This window comes from Pieris rapae, chromosome Z, assembly GCF_905147795.1.
Source record: "Pieris rapae chromosome Z, ilPieRapa1.1, whole genome shotgun sequence".
Lineage (NCBI taxonomy): Eukaryota > Metazoa > Arthropoda > Insecta > Lepidoptera > Pieridae > Pieris > Pieris rapae.
In genome coordinates, this window is record NC_059534.1 from 496,771 (window position 1) to 510,908 (window position 14,138).

The 14,138-nt window shown below is 32.1% G+C and overlaps 2 protein-coding genes and 1 non-coding gene across 3 annotated transcripts; 2 read left to right on the plus strand and 1 right to left on the minus strand.

The window, feature by feature from the left end:
* The first annotated feature begins 375 nt into the window (after positions 1-375).
* On the plus strand, positions 376-447 carry Trnap-cgg. The gene has a single exon. It is a non-coding gene; the product is annotated as a tRNA-Pro (tRNA).
* Positions 448-2,184: 1,737 nt separating this feature from the next.
* LOC110993439 (cyclin-dependent kinase 6) lies at positions 2,185-9,702 on the plus strand. Its single transcript, XM_022259706.2, has 7 exons — positions 2,185-2,481; positions 4,174-4,342; positions 5,149-5,290; positions 7,573-7,740; positions 7,960-8,120; positions 8,762-8,897; positions 9,001-9,702. The coding sequence occupies exons 1-7, from the start codon at positions 2,373-2,375 to the stop codon at positions 9,085-9,087; spliced, it is 972 nt and encodes a 323-aa protein (XP_022115398.1). The 5' UTR covers positions 2,185-2,372; the 3' UTR covers positions 9,088-9,702.
* Positions 9,703-11,529: 1,827 nt separating this feature from the next.
* On the minus strand, positions 11,530-13,663 carry LOC110993427. The gene has a single exon (XM_022259690.2). It carries the CDS (start codon positions 13,509-13,511, stop codon positions 12,489-12,491), a length of 1,023 nt encoding a protein of 340 aa, XP_022115382.2. The 5' UTR covers positions 13,512-13,663; the 3' UTR covers positions 11,530-12,488.
* Positions 13,664-14,138: the final 475 nt, after the last annotated feature.

Here is a 14,138-nt window from a genome sequence, read left to right on the forward strand (position 1 = left end):
TTCTATGTACACAAAAAAATATGGCTCAAATTGATAATATTTACATTAAGTACTTATTTTAAGTTTCATTTTTTAAATAATATATAATTCACGATTTCACAAAAAACTGGAAAATACTGAAATTTTATACAACAGCCTTATTTAAATAGAAATAAAAAAGCTTACGAAGATAGGTTCGAATCCCAGCTTAACAATAGGAATTGCAGGAAGCTGATTTTCAAGCTAATTTTATAATTATAAGTGAAATTTGTAGTAGTTATTACTTATTGGTGGATCTTTTTTTCAATCTTATAAATACAAACATGAATAAAACGTATTTCTAGCTGTTCATATTTGTGATAAATATTATACATTAATTTCAACATCTATGGCCATGGCTCGTTGGTCTAGGGGTATGATTCTCGCTTCGGGTGCGAGAGGTCCCGGGTTCAAATCCCGGACGAGCCCGAGTGTAAACCTTTTTTATATATTTATCTTAGACTACTGGACCTAAAAGACGTTGTCATGTTTTAACTATGAATATTGATTTCTAACTGGTAAAATTAATTGAAAAAATATTTTAGAAACAAAGTGTTTAATATTTTAATGCTTTATGAAGTACCTTTTTAATATGTAAAAGGAAATAAATTCTCAAACACAGCATGAATTATTATGTAATTTCAAGTTATTTACAAAATTAACTATTTATTAATGAATTACAACTTAAAATAGAAATTGTGTACGTCTACTTACTTGGCTTATTTTTAACTTCAAAATAAAAAGGACTTAATTAATTTGACATGTACCTTTTTTTCCTTCCTTTAAAAGACAAAAAACATACGAATCAAAAAAATAAATATTATTGTTTTTTTAAAGACTGTGTAAAATACATGATCAGTTTTAAATAATACTTATAATAAGAACTAGACGCCGCTGTATAGGATTTGTCGCTTTGTAGTATTTGTTGTATAATGTTCGATGTTAATATTAAATAAATCAAATAAAAATTCATTTATTCATGTACGTAACATAATGTACACTTAAAAACGTCAAAAAAACGGTTGTCTGAGAAGTCGGGTTAGTGACGATAGTTAGATAGCATTGGCCCCCTCGCCATATTTTAGGGAGAGAGATTTTAAAATTTAAATTGTATTTTAATATTATTTACGGAAAATATATTTTGACAACCGTAATTATCAGTATTAGAAATTATCAGTATATGAATCGCTAACAAACTGCATTTAGTTTCGCAGAAAAATACGCAAATTTTTACGAGCATTTATTTTTATAATATTATATTAATAATATATGAATTATAGATGTTTTCACAAAATTAAGCAAAATGTGTGTGATGTATGTATTATATTACTAAGTTACTAACTAAAATGTTCCTTAAATTCATATGATTCACTATGGTAACATTAAATTAAAATAAGTCGTATTACACGCCAGGTGTTTTGTAACATGCATGCCCCGGCACCCCTCCAAACAAAACTTAACGACATTTTGTCCTTGTGAACAGTGTGGTCAACGTAGGCGATTAATCGCCATTTAGGCTACTCGGCCCTAGAATCGGCGATGAAAAGATCTGTATGGCGACTGGTCGCCTATTAGGCTATTTCAATGATACTGTAAATCAATGGGTACAGGTGTTGAAAATGCAGAATACTGGTGGTTATTTTAAGTTTTAAGTCTTAGCGGAGAATCCTTTCGCTGTGTTTCCGTACCTTTGAGTAATGCGTCATAGAAATAATTTTTATCGGGATGGGGTTGGTGACAACAAAATTAAGGAACAGAATGCAACTACCCATGCTGATCGCTATCCTTTAAATTCAACATAACAACAGCACATATGAATGTCAGAAGTATTTGCTGTAACAGCATCCAACCAACTTCCAATTTACTTGCTGGCAGAAAAATTTAGACTGCCTCGAACATCTGTGTGAGTGAACCTTGCGCCAGTACTAAACACATCAGTTGTGGTAGACAAAATATGAAGTACATTGAGAAAGTCTTGTTGGTGCCCTTATGTTGCTGGCAGATAGTACATAATTATTTTTTTAAGTAGAAATTATGTATTAAACTTAAAATAAAATATACACTTTAAATTTATTTTATTTTTCTACTTTGTTCTTTGGCTCCTTTTTAGGTTAATTATGAAATTCGGATATGTTAGGCTACTTTTACTGGGGAAAATGGCGATATCAGTCCATGTGTGGTTGGCAACACTGCCTGTGAAAGCTTTTTTAGTTTTTATTTAAGTTTTGTTTATTAAAACTTGTTTTGTACAATGTAAATTTTATTAAAAAATTGACTAGGCTGTTTTGCAAGCGTGATTTAACTAGTTTTTGTATTTTTAATTGTCTTCATTTGTTAGAAAACTGGATTTAACAATGTCTAGACCAAGTGCCAGTAATATACCAAACATGGCATCAATTAATGATGTCAGTGCTTTATTTCAAACAGCTAAAAAATATGAAGAATTAAATGTAATCGGCACAGGTGAGTACAACTTATTTTGTTTATTACATATAACCTTATTTTAGCCATGTGCCGGCAATTCGCGCATTATTTTTATTTAGTAAACAATGCTTTTATAAACTATTGTTCAAGTATCATAATATAGTTTGGACATGAGATGTAATTAAAATTATAAATAAGCGTAATACACATATCAATCAAATTAAATAAAACAATGATACATTGAGATTTTTACATATGTTGAGTATCTGCTTCTATGATCTGATTTTATTATTTGATTATATAAAAATGTTTACATCAATAAATATTTAGAACTGTTTATTTATAAAAAATCACCACATCACATTCAATCTATATCCACATTATACTCTATTTTTTTTAAATATGTACAACAATTATTGTATACATGACTGTTACAATAAATAAATAAAAAATATTACACTTCCAATTTTAAATTTTGCTATTTTGCTATAGTGGATTAAGTATCAGATAATAATCAATGTTTTTACATACATATACCATCTAGATATATACCATAATTGTGGATGATTTCCAAAGAGTAACGTTTCTTTATTAAAACAGTACATACTCATACTTTCAGCTGTTTCATTTAAAAAAAGCAAAAATTATTTATTTATTTATTGTATAAATAATCTTGAAGAAGTTGGTGTGGTGGAAACACAAACTAGACACAGTTTTCCTGTCCACCAGGACGTCGAAAATATTTAGTTTATTAACCTGTATACATACTAAGGCCAGTGACATAATATACAACAAAACACCTTTACTATCAAACCATCAAAAATTGTACAAACAATGCACTAAACCAATCGAAACACCGCCGCTAAATAGATAGCCGGTGCAAGAAACCTGTTCTTGATGAGAATTCTAAATCGTTGATATGTTTAAACTATTTCAGTAAATTTATAAGCTTACAGTGTAAAGTTGTTTAGCAACAGACAAAACCAGCTTTAGGGGAAGCCTTTATAGTTGGTCAAAGTAATTTTACCAAGAAACCTATTGCTATCAAATTTTTACTAGCTGTATTAAATGACATTTAACAATGAGTTCTAATTCTTCTGTCAACATTCTTTATCATTTACTTAATATAAGTGTATACCCCTATGTCATAAATTATTAAACTAATTTTCATTAAACATGTACAACATAAACAATTTTTACTTATACATATTGCACACATGCTTGGACACCTAAATGAACATTATATTTATATACTGTTATTTTTTGTGTTCTCGTTCATCTGCAATCTGCTATCAGCCATGATCAGATATTTTCTTTGAGGTTAAATTGGGTTGGGTGGAATTCCATTGAAAAGCATCATATGAATTGGTAGAAAATAGATTTTTATTTTAGGTTATTTGTTTGCAATCTTTTTAGGGAAGTTACATCATCTCCTTGAGTTAACAGATTCTTAGCCAGTTCATATGTATGTTTGTTTAAGCTTTGTCTGTCACTACTACTGTTTTTGCAAATTACTTCCTTTACAGTTGGCATTTCCAGATAAACATGCATGTCTATGTCTTATTTTGAATGTTTCTGACAAAGCAGTGTGCACTTGAAATGATTCTCAGTGCAGTGTTTTGAAATCTTTGTAGTATTTCGATTTTGGAATTGCTTGCACAGCCCCATCTATCAAGGCAGCGATGTGTGAAGTGATGGGGAGATAAACTTAACTTCAACTTTAAATTCCAGGTGCATATGGAACAGTTTACAAAGCACGTGATCTTCACAATGGTGGTCAAATAGTTGCTATGAAGAAAGTTAAAGTCGCATTAACTGAAGATGGAATACCATTATCAACATTAAGAGAGATTGCACTATTAAGACAATTGGAGGCATATCAACATCCAAATATTGTCAGGTAATGTAAAGACAGCCAATAAAAGTTACTATAGAAGTCATAAAGCATTAAAATGGCCTTTAAATTCTTTAACTTACAGTAGCGACCGGCATAAGTGTCTGCAATAATTTAGAATCACTTAATGATGCCAGTAAACTAGTAGGTTTAGAAATGAACTTGTCCAAAACAATGTTGATGACTAGCAGTAAAAAGATAATATTATACGTAGGTAGCGAACCTCTCAAATCTTATCCCAATCTAGAGAGGACTGGCTATCTTTGGAGGAGGCCTTTACCTACAGAGGAGATCTTACATTATAATGAATAATAGTTTAAAAGGAGGGTTAAGAAAAAACTAACACTATTAAATTTAGGATACAAATTTACTTAGAAACAAAACTAACAATTGTATGTAAGAAAACTAACTTAATCCAATTTCTTGTTTTAAAAGAATTAAAAGGCTTTTTTATTTTTCATTTATTATATAAAAACAGCCAACAGAGTAATTCCGAGTTCAGAGTAAATTATTAAGCTTTTCGACTACTGGACACTCCAAAAGGAACCTCGGGTGGGATTAGTGAATCCCCACTTCATCACTAGCAGATGATATCCCTAACGTGACCAGACTGGCCCTTTTTGGAATTACGAGTCCTGCTCTCTCTCCGAAATGAAATGTGGGGCGCAAAATTGTCCCATTTTCAGAAACCACGTGACATTTTGAGCAGCAGAATTTGAAATCGTCACCAGCTTTATGAAAACAATTTTTTCTTTTTTATAAATATAATCATAATAAATTAAAAAATAATAAAAATATATTTCACATTACAGGTTAATCGACGTGTGCCATGGCGGTCAGTCGTTGAAACGTGAAAGTCAGCTGGTACTATTCCTGGTTTTTGAACATGTTGAGCAGGATTTGGAGTCATATTTGAAGAAGGCACCTGGACCACTCGGGGATAATAAGATTAGGGTATGTTTGATCACGGCCACAAGTGGTATTTATAAGAGGAATAGGTTTTATGAATTATATGCATTAAGAAAATATAACCACAATGCAGTGTTTATAGAATATGTCAGAAATTATTCCAAAACTTTTATAAAAGTTTGCAAATATACAAAGGCTTTGCATATACATGAGAAAATTAAGAATTCAAGTAATATAATCAATACTACTTGTAATGTTATAAATTGAGAAACAGGAAACCTTAAATCCTGTAATAATTCATTCCTTTTAAAGGTAGATGATATTATTACTGTTGTAAGCTCAGAGATTTATGATATTTTTGAAGATTTTTTTACAAACATACCTGTAATTACTAGATCTTCTCTTAATTCCTCTCCCAAAGAGGCTATTAGTTTTCTTATAACTTACCGGTATGCAAAATAAATTTTCAGTTAAAGCATGTTATGGTGTATGTAGTTAAAGCTTTTAAATCTTTAAAATTAAAACATTCTGGATGTTTCTGTACATATTATTAAGGATATTATTATTATTGCCCCAGATCTTGCGTGTATTTTTAACAATTGTCTTGAAGTAGGAAGTTTTCCAGATTTAATGAAGCATAGTAAAATAATACCTTTATTTAAATCTGGATGCAGGACAGATAATTTTAGACCCATCTCAATACTGCCAACTTTAAGTAAAGTTTTTGAAAAAAATATACTAGAACAATTAATTACATTCTTTAATACAAACAATCTTCTACACAACGCACAATACGGTTTTACTAAAGGTCGCTCCACTACCAATGCTCGAATAGCTCATTTACGACATATATTTGATGCATGGAAGAAAACTTAAAATGTGCTGGGAGTTTTCTGTGATTTGTCCAAAGCGTTTGATTGTGTTGATCATGAGACTGCTTTGCAAACTTGACCACTATGGAATAAAAATGTAGCTCTTAACTTAATAACTTCTTACCTAAGTTGTCGAACTCATAAAGTTGATATGGAACTAAATATTCGGGATTACTTATTAAAATGGGAGTCCCGCAAGGATTAAGATTGGGACCATTTTTATTTCTTATATATGTTAATGATTTTCCTTATTATTTTCTATTTTAACCGCACCCATTCTTTAAACACCACTTTTTGACAAGTGTGGAAGGAGGGGTCCATTTGCTGCATGCGCCCGCACTTTAGAAAAGACTCAACCGCCGACGCGAGGTTACGCGTGTGCTTACGCTTTCGCTTCGTGTGCTTACGCTTTCGCTTCGTGTGCTTACGCTTTGCTTACAGCTTTATTTGTGGTCTTCTCCCACAGAGACAAGTGAAGATACAGGAGTATAGGTGAGTGGTGTTTCGGCCGCTTCAAATAGATATAAGACAAATTTTGACGATGTCAACAACACACTTGCAACAATGCACTTTTAAAATATTGCCCTGGTTTTCTCCAAATATGTATTTACAATTAAATGCCACAAAAACAAAATGCATAAGATTCACTTTATCTTATGTTAAAACTACAAGTATAGAACTTAAATTGAACGATGAAAAACTAAATTTAGTTGATTTTACGGTATTTCTGGGCATTACATTAGACCAAAAACTTCAATGGCGTCAGCATATCACTAAACTTTCTGACAAGCTCAGTTCTGCGGCATACGCTATTAGAAAAATTAGGCAACTCACAGACGAGGAAACTGCCAGAATAGTATATTTTAGTTACTTTGAATATGTATGTAATTGTGAATGTGGTAAATCACAAAACAGATTTTTTATTTTATTTTTTACTTATGTAACTTTAATGACGTTTATGACATTTATATTTAAATAATTGTAATGTCGAGGGAGGGTAAAACTTGCTGAGTTTCTTGCCCGTTCTTCTCAGAACAAGGCCTCCTGCTATGCGAACGGATGGCGTGGTCTTGCTCTTTTGCGAATTTTGTAAGAGTTTTTGACATTCATAAGCATGCCCTAAGACGCATCTAAAATGATTAAACGAGTTTTGATTTTTATTGAATGTTCTTTAAATGAGCGATTTTTAGTCCTTAGAGATAAGGTGGAGAGTTACTTGCTGAAGCCACTATTGACTACACTAGAGTACAAGTTATCACCATTTAAATTTCATATAATAAAAGACATGGATCATTTATTATAAGATCGCGAGTATCGGTCGGGGAATCCCCATGATAGCGTCAGGCTGTTTGTTGTTTGTACATAGTTCTTAAAGTCAATCGCTGACGTAAGAAGTACATACTGGAACAGCCCCTAAGCAAAATATCGATAATATAGAATTTCCTGTATTTTCAGAGAATGTCGTATGATATACTGTCAGGGACGGACTTTCTTCATTCGCATCGCATCGTCCATCGGGATCTGAAGCCCCACAATCTTCTGGTGACGTCATCGGGTTGTGTCAAACTCGCGGATTTCGGTCTAGCTAAGACATATGACACTGATATGAAGCTTACTAGCGTGGTAAAGATTTTCATTTATAAACAAAAACTATAGAATTTATACTTCTAAACAAGATGGCGGCGGTCCTGAGACGTTACATACTTGTAACTGTTGCTATGCAGCGAGACTTTACCCACTAAAACATCTCAGCCCCATACGCCCTGAAGAGGGGCCCTCGGGGTTCGTCAAAGCATTGTAGGAACCAATTAATTTATTTTAACGTAATTTTGTTTTTTTCAGGTGGTCACACTGTGGTATAGACCGCCGGAAGTGCTTTTAGGTGTTTCGTATAATACGGCTGTGGATGTGTGGTCATGCGCGTGTGTCCTTGCGCAATTGCACACGCGTTCGCCTTTGTTACCTGGAACCTGTGATTCAGATCAACTGCATTGTATTTTCAAGTGAGTTTGTAGATTACTTTATCTGTGAAAGTGTCAACAGTTGAGTATAAAAAAGATGGCTCTGAAGAGAATATTATTTTTGCTAATCAAATTCAATATACGTTATTGTGATATTTTTAACGTGTATTAATAAATTATGGTTCTTAATTTCTTCATAAATATCATTTTTTTTTAAGTAAAACTTTTACGTAACGTCACGAAGATGTGCAGCGTTTTTGCCAAAGAAATGGGAGAGTCGTAGTTTGAAGGCGATTTAATTCTTTTATAGTACTGTGTTTGAGACGCACCTAGTGTTAAGTAATACTTGTCTATGGACACTCAGTTCCAGAGGGACCGGTCGGCAACTTCGAGTGAGTTGCCGGCCTTTTAAGAAAGATTTTATCAATACCTTGGATTGCTTATAATTTCAGCGGTTCTCAGAGGTTGAATGTTTGTACCTTATTTGCGCACCTGTGGGCCAGAACTAAAAGGTTGTTGCGTCACTGGCTTTTTAATCAACGACCGAACTTGTAGGGATAGCGCAAAAATTACTGAACAGATTGTGATGGAATTTCAACTAGACCATACGTTGGAAATTCGATTTTTTATTTAGCACTCGGCCCTATTCTGAAGCATACTGATATCTTTTAAATAAATTTCAGATTAATAGGCCGGCCGCCAAAACACGAATGGCCGGATAATGTGTCGGTAATGGCTGATAGTTTTCCCGACTACCCTCCGTTGGACTTAGGCATTGTGTTGCATAGGATACACCCGCAGGCTCTAGATCTTATTCAAGTGAGTATTGGGGCATGGGACAATACATGATACTCGTTGTCCAAATATTCGGGCGAAGTGGGGTGAGGGAAGAAACCCTTTTAAAGAATATTTTTTTTTTCAGAGAATGCTGGTCTTCAACCCCGCGAAGCGGCTAACAGCACTGGACTGCTTGGAACACCCCTACTTCACCGACGAGCCACTCGACTAAAATCCATCAAACAGTATTTTTAAATACGTAAGACTCAAACACTACTTAATCCAATCTTTGACTGGTATATTTTTGTTTGATTATTTCACTTCGTATTTTTGTTTGATTACTTGATTTCATATTTTTGTTTGATTATTTGATTTCATATTTTTGTTTGATTATTTGATTTCGTATTTTTGTTTGATTATTTGACTTCGGATTTTCGTGTGATTGTTTGACTGAGGATGTTTTAGGTTTAGTTTAGGCCTGCTTTCTCTAAAATTTAAATGATTTATATCTAATTTCTTACGGTTGAATTTATACATCAATTCAAATCAATTGTTTCTTTTGACAAAGTGCTCGATTACTTTTGCGTTTATAATTAAACACCATCTAAGGGGGCGTTCAAGTATGTAACGTTTTTCTGTATTGACTCATTAAAACTAAAAGTTGTCATTTATGTGGTGTATAGTATCGGAAAGTCGAAAATAATATTGACAATAATACAATCAATTAAAAGAGCGTGGCTTTAACGTACCCACCATTATTGTTCCCTACCTAGTTATAATTAGATTAAATTGACTATACTATTACGTTTAGTATTAAGACAAAGAATAAATACAATAATTTTTTCTAGTTTTGTGTTTTAATATATATATATATTTTCCTGACTTTTGGGCTTGTTTAGGATTTCTTCTCACCCTTGTTTAAATAACTAAACTTAAGTCAAAATTGACAATTTAGAGTGACAGATGTAAGTTCAGGAATTTAAGTGAAGTATTTCCATATTAATTCGACTTAGTCCTTCAAGAAAAGAGCCTCCTGCCTGTTTGCCTTCTATTCTATAAAAAACATATCTCAACCTGAAATTCAAAGATTTTCATGCAACATTTTAATTATGTAATTCAAAATGTTATATAGAGTTAATTATGTCAAACTGAAGAGCTGAGAAATACAGGGAATCCTAGTAATAAATAAAATTTCTTTCTTTCTAATTCAAAAACCTAAGGGACAGAGAACTCTAAACTCCAGTGGAGACAATGGCTTCGCTTTAAGATTAATCAGCGATGCCAATTTTAGGGGGAAACAAGTTTTCCTGATTATTGATTATTTTTTATTTAAACTCACGATTATATGCAAATTATATTAGACCTAGAACTGAACTTAAAAAAACAGTAGTTATAACTGAAATGTCCAAAATTACTCCTTCCACTGCAAGTTACATGAGGTTAGCGAGTTTCCCACTTAGACCTAACTTTATGATGGCGAAGTTAGGTGTAGACATTGTAAAGATTCACTCTCATCATTTTTCGCCATCGCGCCAAAAGAAGTATAATTTCAAAACTAAAGAAATAAAGTGTAAAAAATACATAGTTTTTTGGACATAACTGAAACGGGATACGTGAAAAAGGAAAAAATGCGGGTACGATGCGGAAATGTACTGCTTGTACAGAAGTTAAAGGAAGATAGATATTGTATTTGAAATTATCTCTTAAACAAAATCTGTAGTGGATTTAAATTGATATTAGTATTTGACGTTGGTCTGAGGGGGAAGATAATTCCTTCCAATCAAAATATTCAGTTCTTAGGGTACATATATATAAATGATAAATACGATTTTATTGGGAACGATTTTTTTTAACAATTTTGCGATATAACTCTTTTCCTTATAAGAGTATGTTACAACAATGGACAATTTGCAGTCAATGACTCCATCGTGAGAATACATTCCAACTAAAAATCTGTTGTTCACAATTATTGAAGATAACTTCTTTTGGCACTTTAGGGAAAAATGATGATTTTTTGAGTGTAGTCAACACTTTTTTGTGATGTTTAAATAAACTTTATTTAACCAGATGATAATGAAACAAAAACTCTAAAGCTAATCAGTTGTTGTAGTGAGCGCCATCTTGTTTTACATTACTAATGAAAATGCTGGCTTTCAGTCAGATGAATTGATTGAATATTGATCTTAAATTAACTGTATAGAGAATTAATTAACTACTTTACTGCGACATATCCACTACATTTTTTACTTTGGCTTGACTGCAATATATTCAGATGACATAGTCTGTGCAAGAGATTCGTGGAAGTAGATCGAAGCAGACCTAAAATATGTGCAAGTGTAGTTCTCACTATAGATTAAAATCTTGACATGGATGTGTGGACCACCACTGAACCAGCCCATTGAAGCATTTCTGAACCAGTCCATCTTACAATCTTTCAAGAATTATATGGGTTCCTAAAACGCCAGCAACAAACTGGCATCTGATATACACTTAAACCAAAAATAACTTAATTCTTATAGGGAAACAAGTTATAAATGTCAACAGAAAATATGTTAAATTGATTATTTTTACTAACAGTTCGCAAGTCAAGGGCTTAGGGTGGGCAAAAAAATAGTTACTTTTTTGAGTGGTTCAATAGTAAAGGTATCAAATAAAAGTTTTATCTTTTAATCAATTTATTATAAATTAAACACAAGGTCATGTAAAAAATTATAAAATATCACAATATTATATACTATAAATAATATTCAGCAGTGATGGCCTAGTTCAATCTATAGCTGTGCATCAATGTACATTCTTTTTGCATACTTAACATTTGCATGATTGAGGAAAATGTAAGAAAACTAGCAGGCCTTGGCCTTGAAGCCCAGACCTACAAGACTCCATCTAAGGACATGTAGTTTGGCAAGTTTAGAACCAATAGATTTGCTACAACTTCTACTCATGTAGAATTACTAACTTACATGGTAACTATGTTTTATACATATTCGTAAATAGGAAAGGATTGTGATGTTTTTTAAAGCAACAGTATTGTAATGGTAAGATAGAATGCACTGTACAGCAGACCACAACTAGTGAGATCTCTAGCTGTAGATCTCGATCTAATATAGCAAATATTAAATTCAAGTCAAGACATACACTAAGTATTGTTCCTAAATGTTAAACATGTATTGGTTTAGAAATAAGGAGTATTCTTTCTGACATCTATTTGATTAAAATAAGCGTTTACTCTTTATGCTTATTATTGTTATTATAGTGCTATTTAAATAGAATTTAATTTTTCCTATAAATCAATTATTTCTAATCTATAAGTTCCTATTAATTGACATTATTCTTATGGTCTTGCCTGCAAATGGATATATTCAGAATGATATGTGTGAAAGTAATAAAATTTCACTACCCAGCTTTTAGCTCTTTTTCAGATTACATTATTTGCAGCCAACATATAAGAATGTCACATAAGATACATACAATTCCAATTTTCACTATATAGTCATGATTTCTTTAGTACTATGGTTAAATTTTACATAATGTAATAACTTATGTTGTCATATTTTTATACAAAATTATCCAATAGTTGAGTTACCTATTTTAATGTAGATATTTAAGCTTTCAATTCTCGTAACAAATTTGTCACTCCTTATTATCAGTCTTATCATTGTGAAACTTAAAAACTTTTTCAAAATTCACAGTATTTTGATTATACACACTATGATCCAGTGAATCTCCCCAGCTTAGTGGTGTTATTCGTTTATTGGGTGTCCCGGGTTTAACGGCGGTTTCTGATTGCTCACTGGGTTGTTCCAGGTTGGATGACCCTTCATAGGACTCATTCAAAAAATCCATCATTCGTTCCTTATACAACTCAGAGCTTGTCTCTGGAATTTTCGCTTTTTCATTCTTCAAATAAAAACCATTTTTATTATGGGCAAGAAAAATCTTATTAATTTTAGGGTGAAATTTTCTTCCAGGTGTTCCTTTTATCTTTGTTACGACTTGGACACAATCTCCGCGTTTATCTTCAACATTATACGTGTTTCTCATACCTTTATATGAGATTTTAATACTTAAAATCGACCAGATCAACTCTAATACCGTAGCAATCAAAATATTCACAAACAAAACATTATTTGTATACAATTTAGTTTGTTCCTCGGTAATACGTCGATTAATTATTAAGTGTGTTTCATTTTTATTCAGTATATCGGTATGTTTCAACACAAAGACTTCTCTCTCGCCATTATTAGTTAATCTCCATGTTAAAATCAAACAAATAGCTAATAAACACGATAAAAACGCAACAACAGACGCTATGAAAAATAATGCTATATTTTTGTCAATGTACCATTTCACAGATGACAAAATTGCAGTCAAACCAGCTGTCAACGCGAATATTGACACTAAACTTGGCGCCATTACTAACAGATAAGATTTATCGTTGTTTGTAGAATTCTTAAAGTTAAAAGAGTTAGTAAATTCTGAATTTTCGTCTGGTATGATTAATGTTAGGCTTGTGAATATTAATAATGTTATCGCCAAAACTATGTGAACCCAAGCAAAGCCAGACACGGTCGAAGCAGAATACCGACGTTCGGATGGATACAAGTTCCTTGGATCTGGTTTCGTTTTCACTTTTATTGCATACACGTCTTCCATTTCTGTTACAAATTATTAACAAATAAATATTCTGTTTAAAACATTAGAATGCAAAGTAACACTTTTAAATGCTATTCAAACGGTTATCCTTAACGAATCCGGTTATCCTTAGCGTTGTTTTTGTATTAATGCGACGCGTGCACTCCTATCAAGTGCTGTATAACGACTGACTTGAAGTTTGATATAGTGAAAACAAACATGAATGTAACGTAAAAAATATGGTATGAAGTTAGATACATCTACTTAACCGTCCATGGAAGAACTAAATAAGATATGCATGTAGTGGGAAATAAGTGGGAAAATCTTTGATGTTCTTGTTTTAAGAAAGATATAATTAATATACTAGGTTATATTTATCTTTTATATTTGACAATATATTTGCTACGTTGATTTCACTATATATGTACAATAAACCCTTAACAGCTGTTTATATGTTCTACCTTTATCACTCTCGTCACAGTTTAAAATAAATATTATAGTCACAGAACTTAAAGCTTAAATTTCATTAAAGTTATACTTTTGGCGCGTTAGAGGAAAATAATGAGAGTAAATTTTTACTATGCGCGGTCAGGCACCGTCACAAAAAGCTATAGTTCTTTAGTAAGAGCTGCAGTCAAAATTTTAGTT